We start from the raw sequence: 20,425 nt of genomic DNA on the forward strand, positions 1-20,425 counted from the left end.
AACATGTCAAATGGCTATGTTTAACTCTCATGTCCAGTATGGATTCATCAACACATGTTTGAAGTCTCTAGTGATTGACAGATTTGGAGAAGAGACATGGGACAAACTAAGGTGAGCATCCATAACACTCCTATAAATTATTCGATTTTACACACAAAAATACTGGTTTTGATTGGATTTTTGCAGGGATGAGGCAAAGGTTCAAGACACCTTTATGACTTATGAAGTGTACACAGATGACATCACCATGCAGTTAGTGACGGAGGCCTGCAAGATGCTTGGTAAAGCACTTTCACTTCTTTCTTAAGACTTGGAGAAGGTTATTCATGCTTTTATTACCTCACGCTTAGATTATTGTAATTCTTTGTATCTGGGTCTTCCTCAGTCATCACTTGCTCGACTCCAGTTGGTACAAAATGCAGCTGCAAGGCTGCTGACCTGGACAAAGAAATGTGATCATGTCACCCCAATTTTAGCATCCCTTCATTGGCTCCCGATCCGTTTTAGAATTCAGTTTAAAATCTTGTTGTTTGTTTTTAAAGCTCTTAATAATCATGCTCCATTTTATAATACTGATCTTCTTACTCCTCTACCACCATACAGATTAAGATCTGCAGACAAGGCTCTATTATCAATTCCCCGCTCCCGTTTAAAAACTAAGGGAGACAGAGCTTTCTCAGTTGCCCCTCGTCTATGGAATCAATTGCCTCTGGACATCTGCCTTGCACCTTCCATTTGTACTTTTAAATCAAAATTGAAAACATATCTCTATTGCCTGGCGTTTGATACTTGATTTCCTGTTTCAATGTTTTGTTTTTGTTTGGTTTTAAGCTTCTGTGTTTTTTATTTATTTATTTTACATTACTTTGTTCAGCACTTTGGATAGCTTCGCTATGGTTAAATGTGCTTTATAAATAAAATTTACTTACTTACTTAAGACTGTGTTTGATTTTCAGTTGCCCCAGCAGTATTTATTAGAAAGTCAAAGTTAATGTACTCTTTCTGTGTTTATCCAAAGACCTTGACCAAAGTGTGTTGCTGAGGCAGTTTGGAGAATACTTCTTTGAATTCTGCAAAAGGTCTGGATATGATCATATGTTGCGCACCCTGGGAGGAAATCTCTTTGAGTTTATGGAGAACCTGGATTCACTGCACAGCTATCTCTCTCTTTCCTACAAGGTAAAGTGAGCAGGACATTATTATTCTCATAAATATCTTGAGGAGAATTTCGATCAAAGACACTGTTTCATAATTTATTTGTTAATCCAGAATTAATAGCCCACTTTTGATGTGCCAAAAAAGGACCTTTCATTCTCACTCAATATTACTTTTTCTGAGTTAGTGATTTATTCATTCATGCATACAGGATCATTTATAAATATTTATTCTTGTGATAAGAACTACAAAAACATATGGTGTGATCTTTCATATGCATCTATGCATCTATCTATCTTTCATATGTTGTCTTTATTTTATTTTAGGAAATGAACGCACCATCATTCCGTGTAGAAAAAAACAATGACGGCACCTTGCTGTTACACTACTACTCAGACCGACGAGGTCTTTGTCATATTGTCCCTGGTAAACCATCTATCTATCTATCTATCTATCTATCTATCTATCTATCTATCTATCTATCTATCTATCTATCTATCTATCTATCTATCTATCTATCTATCTATCTATCTATCTATCCATCCATCCATCCATCCATCCATCCATCCATCCATCCATCCATCCATCCATCCATGCAAGCAAGCTGTGCATAAGGAAGTAATGACATTTTCTGCTTGACTGGTCCATTTCTAATGCTGTAGGTATCATTGGAGCTGTGGCCAAAGACTTCTTCAACAGCACAATAAAGATGGAAATAGTGACCCAGATAGAGGAAGTTGAGAGGATGGGGAAAAAGGAGCACATTGTTTTCCTCATCACACCGGTGTTCTTGGACAAAGTATGCATTGAAAATTCATTCTCACCAACACTACACAATTTATTTTTGGTGTTCTAGATATATGTTGTAACATATATTAATAATAATTCTATTATTTCACAGTTATATACAACATTATGTATACTATTGAGGATTATGGTTTTGCTTGGGCATATCAGAATGTGTGGGTGTATTTTCGGCGTGGTCTTTTAAAACAACTAAACAAAAACTCTCTAACGCGTGTATTTACCTGTGTCAGCGGTGTTGTCGATGCCTCGAGAGAAAAGAAAGTGCAGAGCGCGAAAGCACCAAAGTGACTGAAGGATTGCCGTAAAGCAGTATCTCTGATCGTACGATGTGTATGACGTCATTGACTTTTAAAAGACTTTTTAAAGCAAACAAGTGAATCTAAAAAATCTAACACCCAGCAATGAATAATCTTTTTGTGTAAAAAAAACTTTGCATCTCCTTTCGATTACAATATTCAAATTACTATACAAAAAAATTATATCCTGAGAAAAGTGGATTTTGAGGGGTATAGCTCCATTGACCTCCATTCATTCTGTACTCGTCCTGTGAGCGCCCTCATATGGAGCCAGAGTGGAAGCCGGAAGTTTACTGAGTGAAAGTTCTCCCCATATTAGACATTCTCTGGGCATTTACAGTAAAATACACCTTCACTGTTTTCTTTCCAGGACTTTTCTAAAAGGTCCCTCCTGAAGAAGTCTCAAAATCCTGTGCAGAAAAACCACTGGGGCACAGTCAGAAGCTTGATACATCCAGAAAAGGGTAAAGACAGAATACAATTATTCATTCTAGGAAGACCATGATGTATATGAGATGCAACAAAATTAACAATTATTATTTTAATTCTACAGTTATGTATGCCTCTTAGTTGAGCCTCATTTTTAGTCAATCACAAAATGATGGTAAAGATTTGTAATCAGCAACATTCTTCTATTCAACTAAGTTTCTAAACTAATTACCATGTTTTCCTGAGATTAATTGTAGAGTAAACTTTGTATTTATGGGTGATTGTATTAATTCGATTTTTCTTTCCACATCAGATAAAACTTTAAGGGGATTTGAGCCTGTGTACCCAGATAATCTCTGCATCGATCTGAAGACATTTTGCAATGCCTTCCCTTTCCACATTGTGTTTGATGAAGAAGTAAGTGATGGTTGAGGATTTACATTTATTTATTTAATAGACAAGTTTTTCTGAAGCAACTTACAAATAAGGAACGTGTATCAGATTAGTAAACAAGCTAGAGCAGAAATAAAATGCAGAAAAGTAGTGGGAAAACATTTATATATACAGTATCTTTTTATTATAGGAAGTTTGTTTATGGTTGTGTATTCGTTTTTACCCATTGAAAGCATTTGTTGAGTGATGATCAAATATCCTACAGTAAAATCGCACTAATATTTATAAGCTAATCTGTTAAATGTCAACTCTACTGTAAAGCTGATATAAGGATATAAAGGCCATGCACAACTGAACATGCCACATAAATCCAGCAGCTAATCCAGTTCACAATATTCAGTGCCACTCACAACTGGATGTGTCACCGGATGCATCTCCACCACCATGTAACAGTGGCATAATATAAGATGTGGAAAAATATAAGATGCCAGTGTTGTGCAATTAATACTGCACATGACAGCAACAGCTCACCTGCAGGAGGCAGTGGTTGTACAAGCTGTGTCATTGGCTGTCATCTTCTTAGTCAGAGTCAAGTGCACATTGTTGTCATTATTTGCGTGAAATTGAATGAAATGTTATTTCAGAATGTAGAACAGAATTAAAAGCAGAATTATCTTGAGCTAAGCAATCTTCACCGTGAAATGCCATGGAGCAGATACTTTACACAAGTTAGGTTTTATCCTAATATACTATATTCTATGTGCACAAATTTCTATATTAATTTTGTACTTATGCAACGTTTATACATCAGGTGGTTTATAGGCAGCAGACCTGTCCAGTGGAATGAGGACAGATGATTGGGATTTCACTCTTATCCGCAGCAGTTTTAGCAACATACAGAAAGCAGTGGCAAAGATAGAACTTTTTCAAAGGCTTTAGACAGTGAAAGGAAAGAGATTGGTCTGTAATTTTCGACTGTTGTAGGTCCAGTGTTATTTCTTTGAGCCTTCTTAAATGTGGAAAGTTGCCATGTTGATAAAGTGACTGAGAGGGCTATAGTTTGAAGGCATTCTGATTAACATTTTCTGCATTTCTCAGTGCCTAATATTTTTTAAATGAAGTCATTGATCTTTTCTTCTACTCAATGCATTCATTCAGCTACAGGTTAGACAGGCAGGGGTGACTATTCAGAGAATTGTGCCAGAGTTACAGACCAGGTGTGGCCAGCTGGATCAATATTTCACCATTCAGAATCCAAAGGTGACTTTCAACATCTGCAGCATCGGCAAGTTCATTAATAGCCATTTTATTTTGCGGACAAAAAGAGAAATAATGCCTATGGCTTGGAAAGAGAGACCCATGCTAGAACTGAGAGGTGAGAATTCTCAGCCCTTTATTCCTGTTTCTGCTGTTCTGTCAAAAATTATATATATTTTTTTAATCTGTAATATGAGCTGTATGTATATTAATTGAAATGAAAGTGGTGTGGGGAATACTATGTGTCTCTTTGTTGGTGGTTTTCTTACCTGTTCCTTAAGGCATCCATGAATGTCTCCTTTGTCTGACACAACCATTTTAGGTCATGGAGTCTCTACCAAAAATGTCTTGAATCAAGTGTGTTTAATTAAGGAGACATACTAAATGTGCACTGCTAGGGGAGCTCCAGGAACAGAGTTGAGGAAGTCTTAGGTTACCTATAACCGGTTCCCTGAGATTGGTACGTGATACTGCTTCATGGAGTTGGCAAATAGGTGCCTGAGAAACACTCCATCAGATTCTATTGTCTGAAGGAAGGCACTTTCAGCAATGCCCCAAGGTGTGACGCAGCGTCTCGTTCCCTCTCAGGGAACCGGGTTACTTATGTAACCTGAGATGTTCCCTTTCGAATAGGAACTTTGAATCTGCTTAATGGAATTGACGTTATTGGAACAACAATACCAACATCGAAAAACCAAGCGGAAATCAGAATCAGAATGAGCGTTATTTTCCATGTATGTTTACACACACAAGGAATTTGTCTTGGTGACAGGAGCTTCCAGTGCAAAAGAAAGTACAGACATGATGCAGACATACATAGGAATTACACAGTAGAAATTAAATATAACAATAATATAAGAAACACTAATTTAAATAATGCGATATATACCGAAGTAGAAAGAAAAAGAAAAAAGAATATATATATATATATATATATTAATGTACAGATATGTTATTTACAAGTAAATAGTTTGTGATGTAATTTACAGATGTAAAATTGTAGATGTGAATTGTAGAATTCTTATGTACAAATGTACAGTTCTGGTAGACCATGTACAGTTATGAGAGATTTAATTGTTCAGGCTGAATGTAGCCTGTGGGAAAAAAACTGTTCTTGTGCATGGCTGTTTTGATGCTCGGTGCCAGAGGGCAACAGTTCAAAGAGAGACTGGGCTGGGTGTATCGGGTCCAAAGTGATTTCCTTAGCCCTTTTTCCCACTCTGCAGGTGACCTTGGAGGGTGGGCAGGGAACCAATAATCTTCTCAGCCGTCCTGACTGTCTGTTGTAGTCTCCTGATGTCTGATTTGGTAGCTGAACCAAACCAGACAGTTATTGATGAGCACAGGACAGACTCAATTATGGCTGAGTAGAACTGCTGCGGCAGGTTGAACTTCCTCAGCTCGTGAAGGAAGTACTACCTCTGCATGTGAGTGTCCCACTTCAGGTCCTGAGTAGTGCCCAAGAACCTGAATGGCTCCACTGCTCCCACAGTGCTGTTCATGATGGTGAGTTGAGGGAGTTCAGGGAGATTTCTCCTGAAGTCCACTATCTTCTCCACTGTTTTGAGTGTTTTGAGGAGATTTCAGGAGCTTGACAGATGGGTGTTTGGAGGTGCAGTCATTTGTGTACAGGGAGAAGAGCAGTGGGGAGAGGACGCAACTCTCAGGAGCACCATTGCTGATAGTGAGGGTCCTGGATGCAACCACCTTACTGCGCCGACAAAAGCAGACTAAGAGTTAGGTGGATTAACACCACTGGCCTAAGCGGTGGACGTAAATCCTAAGGGCCTGGATTGGACATAAAAAATGCAGTCTTTCTTGCTCAAGCGACTCATGTGGCGGAGGAAAGAAGGCCTGAAGGATAACTGGCCCTTGGCCAGTCGCAGAAGGCACCTTCGGGACATAATCTGGCCTATGGGTGTAATAGACTAGTCAAGGGGAAAAGTCTAAACAGGAGGAGGCTACTGACAGTGCGTGAAAATATCCAACTCTTTTAAGCAAAGTTTGTGTTAACAAAAGAGACACTTTAAAAGTCAGTAACTTTTGAGGCTGACTGTAGGGGCTCGAATGAATCCAAGTAAGTCAAGTCAACTCTATTTATATAGCGCTTTATACAATAGATTGTTTCAAAGCAGTTTTACAGTGAAAATTATGCATTTTTTCTATTGTTCAGCTGAAATCAGTTCAATGTTGATGCAGTTCCGTTGTAAAGATCATCAATTATTAAATTAGTTAATTTCATCTATAAAGGTCCTGCCAAAAAAATTATGTCATCGTTCAGCTCAGTTCAGTTCTCATCCAGCAGCGTCAGTACAGTCAGATTGATAATACTGTTGAATATTTAGTGTTCTCAACTAAGCAAGCCAGAAGAGGCAATGGCAAGGAACCCAACTCAATCAGATGACAGAATGGAGATAAAACCTTGGGAGAAACCAGAAACCAGCCCCTGATAAACCTTTCAAGACTACTGAAAGATCCCAGGATGGGACTTACGGCCTGCAGATAAGCTTCAGCCGACTGGCACTGCGCAAAAAGCAGGAAACTAGGGAATGTCTCCCAATAGAAGATCCATCAATAGTTATACGAATAGCCGAGAGCTTTCACTTCATAGCATACAGCTTCCTCATGGAGTGAGCTCTAGAATTCAAATAGTCTCAACAATCTCAATTGAAAGACCAGAATCTATGAGCTGGTACCCCTCAGGGGCCAGACCCAAAGTTTTCAGATCTCCGGTCGGAAGTGATATAATGACCCCTGCACTTGAGAAAGGTCCCTTTATCCAAAAATGAGCCCTTGCTAGAACCCCTGGAAGGAGAGCAATGGGAGGAAAGGTAAACCTGAGAAACGTCCTGTGTTCTGGCAATATCTCAATGTGGAAGTATACGTCCTTCAAATCTATCATCACAAACAAATCCTTGGTTAGAATTTGTAACATGATAAGTTTCAGCGTTAACATCTTGGAACTGTATGTCCATGGAATAGGGATTTAGCAACTCAGATCTAGAATGGGATGCAAACCCCACCCTTCTTAGGAACCAGGAATTAGCAAATGTAAAAGCCTGTTTCTCTGTCGGGAAGAGGTATGATGTTCGATGGGCCCTTTGGCCGAGAGACTGAAGTTCCAAGGATATAATATCTGTTTTATCCGAGTGTAGTACTTTGGGTTGTACACCAGTAAAACAAGGTGTACATGAGGAAAACTGGATCCTGTAACTATTTTCTTTTGAGAACCCATTGAGATACATTCAGCAGAAGTCAACACCAAATGATCTAAAAGCGGTATCATCTTTTCGATAACCGGAAAAGATGTGATCTGTTCGCTTTCCTGTTACAGCCTGCTGGGAGGGAACAATCCAACAGGTAGCACAGATTCTTTTTCTCTTTTGGCACATGATGGCATGGTGTGGACCAACTCGCCTCAGGTAAGAGAAGTGACTTCCTCAAGACAAAGAAGCTGATGGCGTGTTTCTCAGGCATCTATATATAGTCTCGGTGACACGCTACGCAGACACCAGCTTCAGACACCGGCTCACACAGAACCATTCCCATAATGTCAACGCCATGACGCAGTGTCAAAGTTCCTATTCGAAACTTATACTCCAACTCCTTATGTCCACCTCACACCCTTTTTTACCTTTAGGGGGTATCAAATTAACCTCTCTAATGACTGTGGTTTAGTAACTTAATCACACTAAAATGTGGTGTCTCATCTGTAACTAGCCCCATATTTAACATTCTCTGCATCCCTTAATGCATTTGCCTCTATACCTTTTTCCTAATATTTTTCTTACTTCCTTCTCCCAGGACAAATGATATGGATGCCTCTGTTGCGTTGCATGCTGTACCTAGCTTCGCCCTTACTTCGTAGCTTGCAGGAGCTGGAGGAGCACTGCATGCACCTCTCTGATATTGCTCCACATGACGCTACACGTGATCTGATCCTGCTTAACCAGCAGCGTCTAGCAGAGATGGAGCTCTCCAACCAGCTAGAACGGAAAAAGGAAGAGCTGCATCATCTCTCAAAACACCTTGAGGAAGAAAGGCAGAAGACAGAAAATCTGCTCTATGCCATGCTTCCTAAACATGTTGCCAACCAGCTGAAAGAGGGCAAGAGAGTGGAGGCAGGTGAATCAAATGAAGGGATGGATGGTTAGGCAAGCAGAGAATGCAATGAGTAAGGTTTCAGTAGAAGTCAAGTCAAGTCACCTTCATTTATATAGCGCTTTTAACAATATAGATTGTTTCAAAGCAGCTTTACAGTGATAATAGGATATTAAAGTAACAGAAATTGTTTTGGCTTTACAGCAGCTCTAGAATAAAGTTATTGTCCAGGTAAGTTAGTTTTGATTGTTCATTAGTTCATTAGTTGAACAAAACGATCATTAGTTATTAACTTAACCGGAATTATCCCTAGAACGTTTTATCTGTACAGAGGTAGAGGGCAGGGAAGGAGGCCTTCACAGACTAGTTGACACTTAAGGACTGCGTTGTTGTTGGGTCCAGGCGCAGGTCCTTCATCAGATCCAGATACAGCCTGGATCCGGTGGACTGCGGTAAACCTCGGGATAAACAGAGAGACTAATATTAGCTTAGAGACCATCCTTCTTATGATGTAACAAGTACATCAGGATTTATGGGAAGTGTTCCTGGTTCCGGCTGACCTAATCTATGCAGCCTAAAATTGAATTATAGAAGTCTATAATGTGTTATGTGTATGCTAGGTCAAAGAGATGTTTTTTTTAGTCTTGATTTGAACTGACAGACTGTGTCTGCTTCACGGACAATGTTAGGAAGACTGTTCCAAAGTTTTGGGGCTAAATAGGAAAAGGATCTACCGCCAGCAGTTGATTTTGATATAGGTATTATCAACTGGCCGGAATTTGAGATGGCAATATACGTGACGGACTATAATGCGTTAAGAGCTCGCTCAAGTACTGGGGTACTTGTATACTTGGACCAGCTGTAGTTTGCTTATTAAGCGTGCAGGGCAACCACCCATAATAGATGTCACGGTTTGGGTTTTGTTTCTTGTTCCTGGTTCTTGTCTGTCATGTGATCCCCTGTTCTAGTCATGTGATCTTGCCTTGTGTTCCCCTGTCTGTTGTGTCATTGGTTGATTGTTTAAATGTTCACAGGTGTCCCTTGTCTTGTTGTTAGTCCAGTATGTATTTAAGCCCTGTGTCTTGTTCAGTCTTTGTGAGTTCCTGATGTTGTAGTGTTGATCAGTTATGCAGTTAGTTTGAGGTTTGTTGTTTTGTTCCAGAGTCTTGTTCCTAGCCCGAGTCTTCGCCTAGTTTTGAGTTTATTTAATAAAGAGTGTATGCTGCATTTGGACCCTGCCTCATCTCTGCTTCCTCCTTGCTTCAACCTCACCACCATCGTAAAAGAATAACTCACCAACATGAATCCAGCAGCACCACTGACCCAGATGGATCTAGCAGGTATTGTCCAGGGGCCTGTTTCAGAAAGGAGGTTAAGTGAAAACTCTGAGTATGTTAACCCTGAAATGAGGGAAACTCTGGGTTTTCTGTTTCAGAATGGGAGGTAAGTCAAACCTGAGAAAGCAGGGTAAGTCAAGCCTGTTTCTGAAAGAGAGGTAACTTATACTCAGAGTCAGTTACCATGGTAACTCACTCCGTGAACCTAACCTGGTCGGGAGCAGGTTTACTTCCGTAAACCCAGAGTTTATTTCGGTCTCCTCCCCTTTTTTAAAGAGGAAGCGGTGTTTAAACACCTCATTCATTCTTTCGGTACATTTATTCATTGCTGTATTTTCCCCGAATTTTTTTAATAAGATGAAGTCTATATAACTTCTTAACTGGCAACTGAAAATAGAGTAGATTAGAGTTACATGTAGTTCTAAACAAATTCTACAGAATTAAACTGTGGCATTCACTGAAAATCACTGAACTGTGTTCATCTGTGCACCAGAAGTTGATGGACCTTCCTCCTGCTGTTCTTCCACACTCTGGGGACGGGGGAGAGATAAGAATATCCGTTTATACTTAGATATAAACTTAGATTCTATAGGCTACTCCACATAAATAATGTGAAGAAATGTGAATGTGTAGATTGTTTGATGTGTAGACACATAATATTAACATTTCCTCTGTAGGCCTCTCTGTGGCAGCAGAAACTGTTCCTTCATCCCAATCGTCCTGTGAAGATGAGCATTTGGTTGAGCACATTTTATAATACTATTTGTCATAATTTCTGGTGTATTGAGTAGGCTACTTCCAACTGTCTGGGGTTCTGTTGGGACAGGAGGCTCCAAAAGACAAATATTACCATCAGAATCTGTTGGGAGCAACAAAAAACCCAACCCAAAGTAAAATATATGGAAATATCAAAAACAGCCTATATAAAAAAATAACACATGTAGACCTCTTACATTTTATGAAGGCACTTGAATCTTCGGGAGTGACTGGCTCTGAAGTCCCTCCAGGAATTCCCTCAGCCATTGGCCTTCCAGCATTCAGGCTCAGGGCCATCTCCATCTCCTCTGCATCTCCATCTCCTCTGCATCTCCATCTCCTCTGCATCTCCATCTCCTCTGCATCTCCATCTCCATCTCCTCTGCATCTCCATCTCCTCTGCATTTTCATCTCCATCTCCATCTTTGCGAGCCTCTTTCTTCTTTCTGTTGGCTGAGTAGAAGTCAAATGAGAATGAACATTTAATTGTGTTAATTAGACCTATGTCAAAAATGCTGCTGCACTGCCAGACACTGGATTCTATTTAGTTATTGAATATGTCAAATGTTTGTAAAGTAGAGTTGATTGAACTTACTCATTTCAGCTGTTCTGAAACCGAAAACTCAGAGTTTCTCATCTCAGGGTAAGTCAACTCTGAGTTAAAACTTGAACTCTGAGTTGGTTGAACCTCCTTATTGAAACAGGCCCCTGGACCCGCTGAGAAAGCTGTGTACTATCTACCAATATAATCGCAGCATTGAGGATTATGTGGAGGAGTTTATTATTTATAGTCATCTCGTTCCTGGTGAAGCTGTCATGTTAAAAGAGTGTTTCTGGAGTGGACTAGACCCAGACATTAAAATGAATTTGCCAGAAGAAGACCCCTGCTGGACTCTGGCACAGTTTATAGACTTCGTCCTGGAGTTTTGCGGGTCTCCCTTCACAGTAGGCGAGGTGGAGAAGCCTGCTGGCGGACCACCCAGTTCTCCAGCGAGGCCTGTGTCCGAACCGCCCAAATCTCAAGTGAAGCCTGCCGCCGAGCCTGTCCATGTCCAGCCAGAGACCGTCCAGCCAGAGACCGTCCAGCCAGAGACCGTCCAGCCAGAGACCGTCCAGCCAGAGACCGTCCAGCCAGAGACCGTCCAGCCAGAGACCGTCCAGCCAGAGACCAGAGACCGTCCAGCCAGAGACCGTCCAGCCAGAGCTTCACGTCAGCCACGTCCAGCCAGAGACCGTCCAGCCGGAGCTTCACGTCAGCCACGTCCAGCCAGAGACCGTCCAGCCAGAGACCGTCCAGCCAGAGCTTCACGTCAGCCACGTCCAGCCAGAGACCGTCCAGCCGGAGCTTCACGTCAGCCACGTCCAGCCAGAGACCGTCCAGCCGGAGCTTCACGTCAGCCACGTCCAGCCAGAGACCGTCCAGCCAGAGACCGTCCAGCCAGAGCTTCACGTCAGCCACGTCCAGCCAGAGACCGTCCAGCCGGAGCTTCACGTCAGCCACGTCCAGCCAGAGACCGTCCAGCCGGAGCTTCACGTCAGCCACGTCCAGCCAGAGACCGTCCAGCCGGAGCTTCACGTCAGCCAACGTCCAGCCGGAGCTTCACGTCAGCCAACGTCCAGCCGGAGCTTCACGTCAGCCAACGTCCAGCCGGAGCTTCACGTCAGCCAACGTCCAGCCGGAGCTTCACGTCAGCCAACGTCCAGCCGGAGCTTCACGTCAGCCAACGTCCAGCCGGAGCTTCACGTCAGCCAACGTCCAGCCGGAGCTTCACGTCAGCCAACGTCCAGCCGGAGCTTCACGTCAGCCAACGTCCAGCCGGAGCTTCACGTCAGCCAACGTCCAGCCGGAGCTTCACGTCTGCCACGTCCAGCCAGAGCCCGAGCCCGTCGCCTGCCCGCCAGAGCCCGAGCACACCGCACGTGAGTCCACTCAAGATACAGCGCTGATTGTGATGTCTGCGGCGATTCTGTGTGTGTGGGCTACACACACATCAATGATGGCCCATGAGCCCAATTCCCAGTCCCATGATGGGCTGGTCCCGTCCGATCCTGTGCCGGTCCGTCCAGCCAGAGACCGTCCAGCCAGAGACCGTCCGGCGCTTCACGTCAGCCACGTCCAGCCAGAGCTTCACGTCAGCCACGTCCAGCCAGAACTTCACGTCAGCCACGTCCAGCCAGAGCCCGAGCCCGTCGCCTGCCCTTCAGAGCCCGAGCACACTGCACGTGAGTCCACTCAAGATACAGCGCTGATTGTGATGTCTGCGGCGATTCTGTGTGTGCGGGCTACACACACATCAATGATGGCCCATGAGCCCAATTCCGAGTCCCATGATGGGCTGGTCCCGTCCGATCCTGTGCCGGTCCCGTCCGATCCTGCGCCAGAGCCCGCTGATCCTGCGCCAGAGCCCGCTGATCCTGCGCCAGAGCCCGCTGATCCTGCGCCAGAGCCCGCTGATCCTGCGCCAGAGCCCGCTGATCCTGCGCTGCCCGAGGGGTCTTCGACGCGCGTGGCCGCCCGAGGGGTCTTCGACGCGCGTGGCCGCCCGAGGGGTCTTCGACGCGCGTGGCCGCCCGAGGGGTCTTCGACGCGCGTGGCCGCCCGAGGGGTCTTCGACGCGCGTGGCCGCCCGAGGGGTCTTCGACGCGCGTGGCCGCCCGAGGGGTCTTCGACGCGCGTGGCCGTGACCTCACCACCATCGTAACAATAGCATTACAATATTCTAGCCTTGATGTCATGAACGCGTGAACTAACTGTTCCGCATTTGTCATTGAGAGCATATGATGTATTTTAGATATAATTTTAAGATGGAAAAATGTGGTTTTACAAATACTAGACACGTGACTTTCAAATTAAAGATTGGTATCAAAGAGCACACCTAGGTTCCTAATCAACAACATGGTAAGTCCATAGAATCGTGTCCCATAATGTACCTGTTTAGTATTTTCAAATAAAGCTAGGCAGTCATTAAATAGGTTCTCATATGATTCATTAATTTAAATTCCTTTCAGTAATTACACAACCACCTCTCAAATTGCCCAAAATTAACTCCCTGCATAGACTGTCAGAATAAAAAGTACAAATGCACTGTGAGTTTCAACATCTGTGTCTGAAAGTGCAACTGGGTGACAAGAGAAAGAGGGGAACAGAATCAAGAAAGGATCTCGAGCTGTGACTTGTTGCGCTGCTGTGCCATATGTCAGATGGACTTATTGTTCATTGAGATTTTATTATATATGATAGAATAAGTTTGTAAAATTTAGGTAATATTGTTATAACATTTAATTATTGCAGATTTGTAATTCGTTTTTTTTTAACCAGTAAAAAGCAGTAGAATTAAACACGGTTGATCAAGAAACCGTTGACAAGCAAAATGATATTATGACGTTATAAAAAATAATTGACAACCATCTTAATATGTTTAACAAAGCCAAATCTAAATGTACCCTCATTTATTGATGGCCTTTTATTGTGGCCAGCCTAAGGCACACCTGTGCAATAATCATGCTGTCTAACCCGCATCTTGATATGCCAGATCTGTGAGGTGGATGGATTATCTCGTCAAAGGAGAAGTGCTCACTAACTGTCACACTACTGCAAGGATGAAGACACAGAGAATGGCGTTAACAGGTTTTATTTTAGACACTGTATGCAACTCCTGAATACAGGAATGAGCTTCGAGATCCACACAGGGAACACAGGGAGAAGACTTGAACTTGAGTCCGTCTTGTAGATACTGGAAATAGCTGACCACTGGAATCCTGAAAGAGATCCGCGAATTCCACTGTAGAACACAGAGAGGCGGTTTGGAGAATCCCGGGGAACCACCGCACACAGAGGCTGCTTGGAATATACACACACACTGGGAGGTTAGTGTAGAAGGACAATACTTGTGTAGATATATTGAGGATACTGGAACCAGACCGAAGGGTTTAGGAACCGGGGAGACACTTCCTAAGTCACTTTAGGAAAGACGAGACCTGACAATGAGCTGTGGACTGACTGGGGTTTATATGCAGAGCTGGCGTGGTGAGTGAAGTGATGAGGGTGCAGGTGAGGTGAATCAGAATTCCGGTGATTGCGATCGGGACCAGGTGTGTTGGGTTGAAGCTGGCTGGGGTGTGTCGTTGGGTGAATCCGTGACACTAACACAGATTTAGACAGACAATATTTGAGAGAAATAGGCCTTTTGTGTACATAGAAAAAGTCTTAGATCTTTGAGCTCAGCTCATGAAAACTTGGGGCAAAAACAAAAGGGTTGCGTTTATATTTTTGTTCAGTGTATTTCCACACTCATGCAGCATACCACCTGAGTTTGAGTTCAGGTCCCTAAAAAGTCTTATTCTGTCTTAAATTCAAATTTAAGGTCATAAAAAGTCTTAAATATCTTAAATGGTGTAACAGAACTCTTAGCGATTTTAAACAGTCATAAATATGGGGATCAACAAAAAAGTATTGTGATACAGACAAATGTGATTATTAAATTTCAAAAGGCTATAATTTAATTCAATAAATGTGCGCTCTAAACATTTCAAAGTAAAACGAGGCACTGTAGCGTTTTCTACAATCTCGTTGTTTCAGGACAGTTCGCAATTAATGAATACTGAACATTTATTCAAAGTGATTAATTATGACAACATTTACTTAATGGTGTTTATATTGTTGGAGATAGTTGTACGAGTGCATATTTTATCTCTCTAATCTTTTTGAATAAGCAGGTGGAAGAATTTATGCATATACAATTCAAAATAGGAGTCCCTGTGTATTGTGAGCTTGTTTATAATTAAAACTCTCACATAATGCATAGAGTTACGCAATAATCTGGGTCCAAATGCTCTTTATGCCAAATGCTATCAGATCCCAAAAGCAAACAACAAATGGTTTATTATACACTTATTGCGTGCTCAGTGAAGTACCCACTCACTTTTGTACCCACTCAGTGAAACACCCAATGAGAATCCTGTTGAATGTGCCCTAGTTATTGGCGATTCTGTTACACGGAACGTGAAAATAGAGACACCAGCCACTATAGACACATGTTTGCCGGGAACCAGAGCGCCTGACATCAAAGCAAATTTAAAAGTGCTGACTAATGCCAAGTAAATTCTCTAAGATTATTATTCACGTTGGCACTAATGATGTTCGACTTCGCCAGTCAGAGATCACTAAAATTAATGTTAAAGAGGTGTGTGAACTCGCAAGTACGATGTCAGGCACTGTAATTTGCTCTGGCCTCCTTCCTGTTCGCAGGAGTGATGAGATAGTTAGCAGATTGTCATCACTCAATGGCTGGTTGTCTAAGTGGTGTCCGCAAAATAATATAGAATTCATAGACAATTGGAAAAGTTTTTGGGGCAGACCAGACCTGTTGAAAAGAGATGGTATTCATCCCTCCTGGGATGGTGCTGCTCTTCTCTCTAGTAATAGGCACATAGTCTTAGAGCTGAAACATGACAATCTGGGGCTCAGGTCAGGAAGCAGACAAACTGGCTAAACCGACCGTCTGCCAGCTGTCTCACGTCACCAAGGTCAGATAAATCCCATCACATACAGTAGATACTCTTTCACCTAGATATCATCATATAGAGACTGTGTCTGTTCCCTGAATTAGGAAATACAAAAAACTTCCAAACCCATCGAAGGGTAAAAACTTAATTGATGTTCAACAAATAAAAAACAGAAATAATACAAATGAACAAATGATAAAGCTTGGGTTGCTGAATATTCAATCCCTTACTTCAAAAGCACTTATTGTTAATGATATGATTACAGACTACAACCTAGATGTGCTGTTTATGACAGAAACCTGGCTAAAACGAAACAATTACATTATTTTAAATGAGTGCACCCCGCAAGATTACTGCTATAAACATCAACCTCGTCTGAAAGGCAAAGAGGGAGGTGTTGCTGTAAATTATAGTAATATTTTCAAAATTACTAATTAGAAGTCCTGTTTCAAATATAATTCTTTTGAAGTCTTGGTGCTTAATGTAACAATATATAGTGCAAATGATAAATCACATTTAAGATTTGTGCTGGCTACTGTTTACAGGCGACCAGGGCACCATACAGACTTTATCAAAGAATTTGCTGACTTTCTATCAGAGTTAGTACTTGCTGCAGATAAAGTCCTAATTGTTGGTGATTTTAATATACATGTAGATAATGAAAAAGATGCATTGGGATTGCATTTAAAGACATTCTTAACTCTATTGGAGTTATAAAACACGTGTCAGGACCTACTCATTGTCGTAATCATACTCTAGATCTAATATTATCACATGGAATCAATGTCGATGCTGTTGAAATTCTGCAGCAGAGCGATGACATCTCAGATCACTACCTAGTCTCGTGTTAACTTCATTTAGCCAAGGCTGCAAAGCCGACTCCGTGTTACAATTATGTTAGACCTATCACTTCTGCCACAAAAGATTGCTTTATTAATAATCTGATCAGTGTCATCATCTCAGCATCCCAGATAGCGTAGAAGAACTCGATATTGCGACAGAAACTTTTAACTCTCTCTTTTCGAGCACTTTAGACACAGTTGCTCAGTTGCGCCTAAAGAAGATTAAAGAAAATAGTCCAACTCCGTGGTACAACGAGCACACTCAGGGCCTAAAGAGAGCAGCCAGGATAATGGAGCGAAATTGGAAGAAAACAAAACTAGAGGTCTTTCGGATTTCATGGAAGGAGAGCTCGATTGCTTACAGAGAGGCCTTAAAAACTGCTAGATCTGCTTATTTTTTACCCTATTATAAGGAAATAAACAAAACCCAAGGTACTTATTCGAAACAGTTGCTAAACTGACGAAAAATAAAGTTTCAAGACCAGAAGTTTGCAAGCAGCACAACAGTAATGACTTTATGACCTTATAAGATTGATAATATCAGGGAGATAATTATAACCATGCAAGCATCTACTACAGTATCGCATCAGACAGTGCAGTGTAGTCTCACTGACGAAAAATTCGATTCATTTATTGCCTTAGGACAGAAAGAATTTTCTAAACTCGTTAAATCATCTAAATCGACAACATGTATGTTAGACCCTATACCGACTAAACTATTGAAAGAGATGCTTCCAGAGGTCATAGATCCTCTTCTTAATATCATTAATTAATCTTTGTCATTAGGATACGTACCAAAAACTTTTAAGCTGGCTATGATTAAACCACTTGTTAAAAAAACGCAACTTGATCCCACAGTATTAGACAATTACAGGCCGATCTCGAATCTACCTTTTCTGTCAAAGATACTAGAAAAGGGAGTATCCTCACAACTATGTTCCTTTTTAGAAAGAAATGTTATCTGTGAGGATTTCCAGTCAGGATTTAGACCTTATCATAGTACCGAGACAGCTCTCATTAGAGTCACAAATGATTTGCTCTTATCATCCGATCGTGGTTGTATCTCGCTATCAGTGCTACTCGATCTTAGTGCTGCATTTGACACTATCGACTACAACATTCTTTTAAATAGACTCGAAAATGATGTTGGCATTAGTGGAATTGCACTAGTATGGTTTAAATCATATTTATCTGAGTGTCATCAGTTTGTAGTAGTAAATGTAGTAGTAGTAGCAAAGATGTCTTATCGATCACAAGTTCAGTATGGCGTACCACAAGGCTCACTCTGTGCATGCTACCCTTAGGAGATATTATTAGGAAGCATGGCATTAGTTTTCACTGTTATTCTGATGATACTTAGCTCTATATTTCTTCACGCCCTGACGAAACTTACCAATCCACAAAATTAAAGGAATGCATAGCTGATATAACAACTGGATGACAAGTAATTTCCTACTACTTAATTCTAAAAAAACAGAGATTCTAATTATTAGACAAAAAATTTCCTCACATAATAACCTAGAATACTGTCTAACACTTGATGGCTGCTCTGTCAAGTCCTCGTCATTGGTTAGGAACCTGGGTGTGCTCTTTGATACCAATCTTTCATTTGAAAGTCACTTGTCTAGTATCTGTAAAACTGAATTTTTTCATCTTAAAAATATATCTAAATTACGTCATATGCTCTCAATGAAAAATGACATCAAGGCTAGATTATTGTAATGCTCTACTGGGTGGTTGACCTGCACGTTTAATACATAAACTACAGTTGGTCCAAAATGCAGCCGCTAGAGTTCTTACCAGAACCAGGAAGTATGACCATATTAGCCCGGTTCTGTGAACACTGCATTGGCTCCATAATAAACATCGTATAAATTTTAAATTATTGCTGATTACTTACAAAGCACTAAATTGTTTAGCTCCCCAGTATTTGAGTGAGCTCTTAACACATTATACTCCTTCACATCTATTGCGATCTCAAAATTATGGCCAGTTGATAATACCTAGAATATCTAAATCGAATGCTGGCGGTAGATCCTTTTCTTATTTAGCACCAAAACTTTGGAACAATCTTCCTAGCATTGTCCGGGAAGCAGACACAGTCTGCATAGTTTAGATCAGCCGGAACCGGGAACACTTCCCATAAATCCTGATGTACTTTGTACATCATATGAAGGATGGTGTCTACGCTAATATTAGTCTCTCTGTTTATCCCGAGGTCTACCGCAAACTGCCGGATCCAGGACATATCCAGATCTGATGAAGGACCTGCGCCTGGACACGGCGACAACACATCCCTGAAAAATCATGATCCCAGAGCTCTAGTGTTTCTCTGTGTTTTGCGATCATTTTATGGACCCAGTCACACACATATAAAGCTGCGTTCACACTACAAGCGACAAAGCAACATGATACCATTCATTTCAATGGAGAGCAGGCGATTTCCGGCGACACAAGTGACAGTGGCCGTTGGCGACCGGATGGGGCGTGTCCAGCGACGCTACAAAGTCAAGATCTGTTTAACTTTATGCAAATGAAGAGTGATTTTCAGGAGCGAAAACCAATAGGAGTGAAGTCAGTGGAGGACGCATGATCTGTCACTCTTCAGTGCCGAATCCGCCCGAGGGAAGAAGAATGAGAAGCTCATTTTAGCAGTCAGAAACTGTCCTATAATGTATGATATGTCTCTGTGTACATACGGTAGTACTCGCCGCGCTGACTTCGAGCCTGAATGCTTATCGTGAATCCAGATAGACCGGCATTTGCCTGTTTGCTGCAGTTAATAGCCGCAATGGCAAAGAGTACTCGCAGTTTCTCGTTCATCTTTAATATTATGCATTGTATGTGCTGATTCCATTTGTATTTAGACTTTTCCTTCCAAAATGTTTGTTTGTAGCGGCAAGAAAACGGATTTGTTCTTCAACATGGAGTAACATCCGTGAATATCACTCACAAACATTACTAGGCAACCAGTAGTGGGAACGCCCACTAACGACCTCACCGCTAGCCACTGACGACATGCAGCGACAAAGTCGCGTGTAGTGTGAACGCAGCTTACGTCACTTCATTATAATTTAAATTTTTGCCTTACCAGGACTATAGTCAAATCTTGACTCTACAGTGCTTTTCTTTTAGGTGAGTTTGAAGAGTGCACCATCCTCTTCAGTGATGTGGTGACCTTCACAAATATCTGCTCTGAGTGTGAACCCATCCAGATTGTTTCCATGCTCAATTCTATGTACCTGAGGTTTGACCGTCTTACCTCTGTACACAATGTTTACAAGGTGTGGCTTAGTCATGATGATTTTTCTTAAATGTAAAACTACATTGATTCATATTGATTTGAATGATATGTGTTACAAAATGTGTTTTGGCAGGTTGAGACAATTGGAGATGCTTACATGGTTGTTGGTGGTGTGCCAATCCTGATGTCAAGTCATACTGAGCGTGTTGCCAACTTCGCACTAGGCATGATCATAGCTGCAAAAGAAGTTACTAACCCTGTGACTGGTTGCCCTATTCAGGTGATGGGGGTTATCTTTGAATA

General features: G+C 41.7%; 1 protein-coding gene across 1 annotated transcript in view; it reads left to right on the forward strand.

Annotated features, from left to right (window-relative positions):
• Positions 1–20,425, forward strand: part of LOC143715786 (guanylate cyclase soluble subunit beta-2-like) — a 22,417-nt gene continuing 1,992 nt past the window's right edge. The window contains exons 1-11 of the mRNA XM_077207552.1: positions 1–111; positions 187–281; positions 1,019–1,179; positions 1,482–1,581; positions 1,818–1,954; positions 2,629–2,722; positions 3,001–3,104; positions 4,239–4,455; positions 8,142–8,462; positions 20,014–20,162; positions 20,256–20,402. Of these exons, the coding sequence (XP_077063667.1) occupies positions 11–111; positions 187–281; positions 1,019–1,179; positions 1,482–1,581; positions 1,818–1,954; positions 2,629–2,722; positions 3,001–3,104; positions 4,239–4,455; positions 8,142–8,462; positions 20,014–20,162; positions 20,256–20,402 (1,626 nt within the window). The 5' untranslated portion in view covers positions 1–10. The remainder of the gene's footprint in view (positions 112–186; positions 282–1,018; positions 1,180–1,481; positions 1,582–1,817; positions 1,955–2,628; positions 2,723–3,000; positions 3,105–4,238; positions 4,456–8,141; positions 8,463–20,013; positions 20,163–20,255; positions 20,403–20,425) is intronic.

This window comes from Siphateles boraxobius, unplaced genomic scaffold (genome assembly GCF_051911475.1).
Source record: "Siphateles boraxobius isolate OS27281-9 unplaced genomic scaffold, OSU_SipBor_1 6, whole genome shotgun sequence".
Classification (NCBI taxonomy): domain Eukaryota; kingdom Metazoa; phylum Chordata; class Actinopteri; order Cypriniformes; family Leuciscidae; genus Siphateles; species Siphateles boraxobius.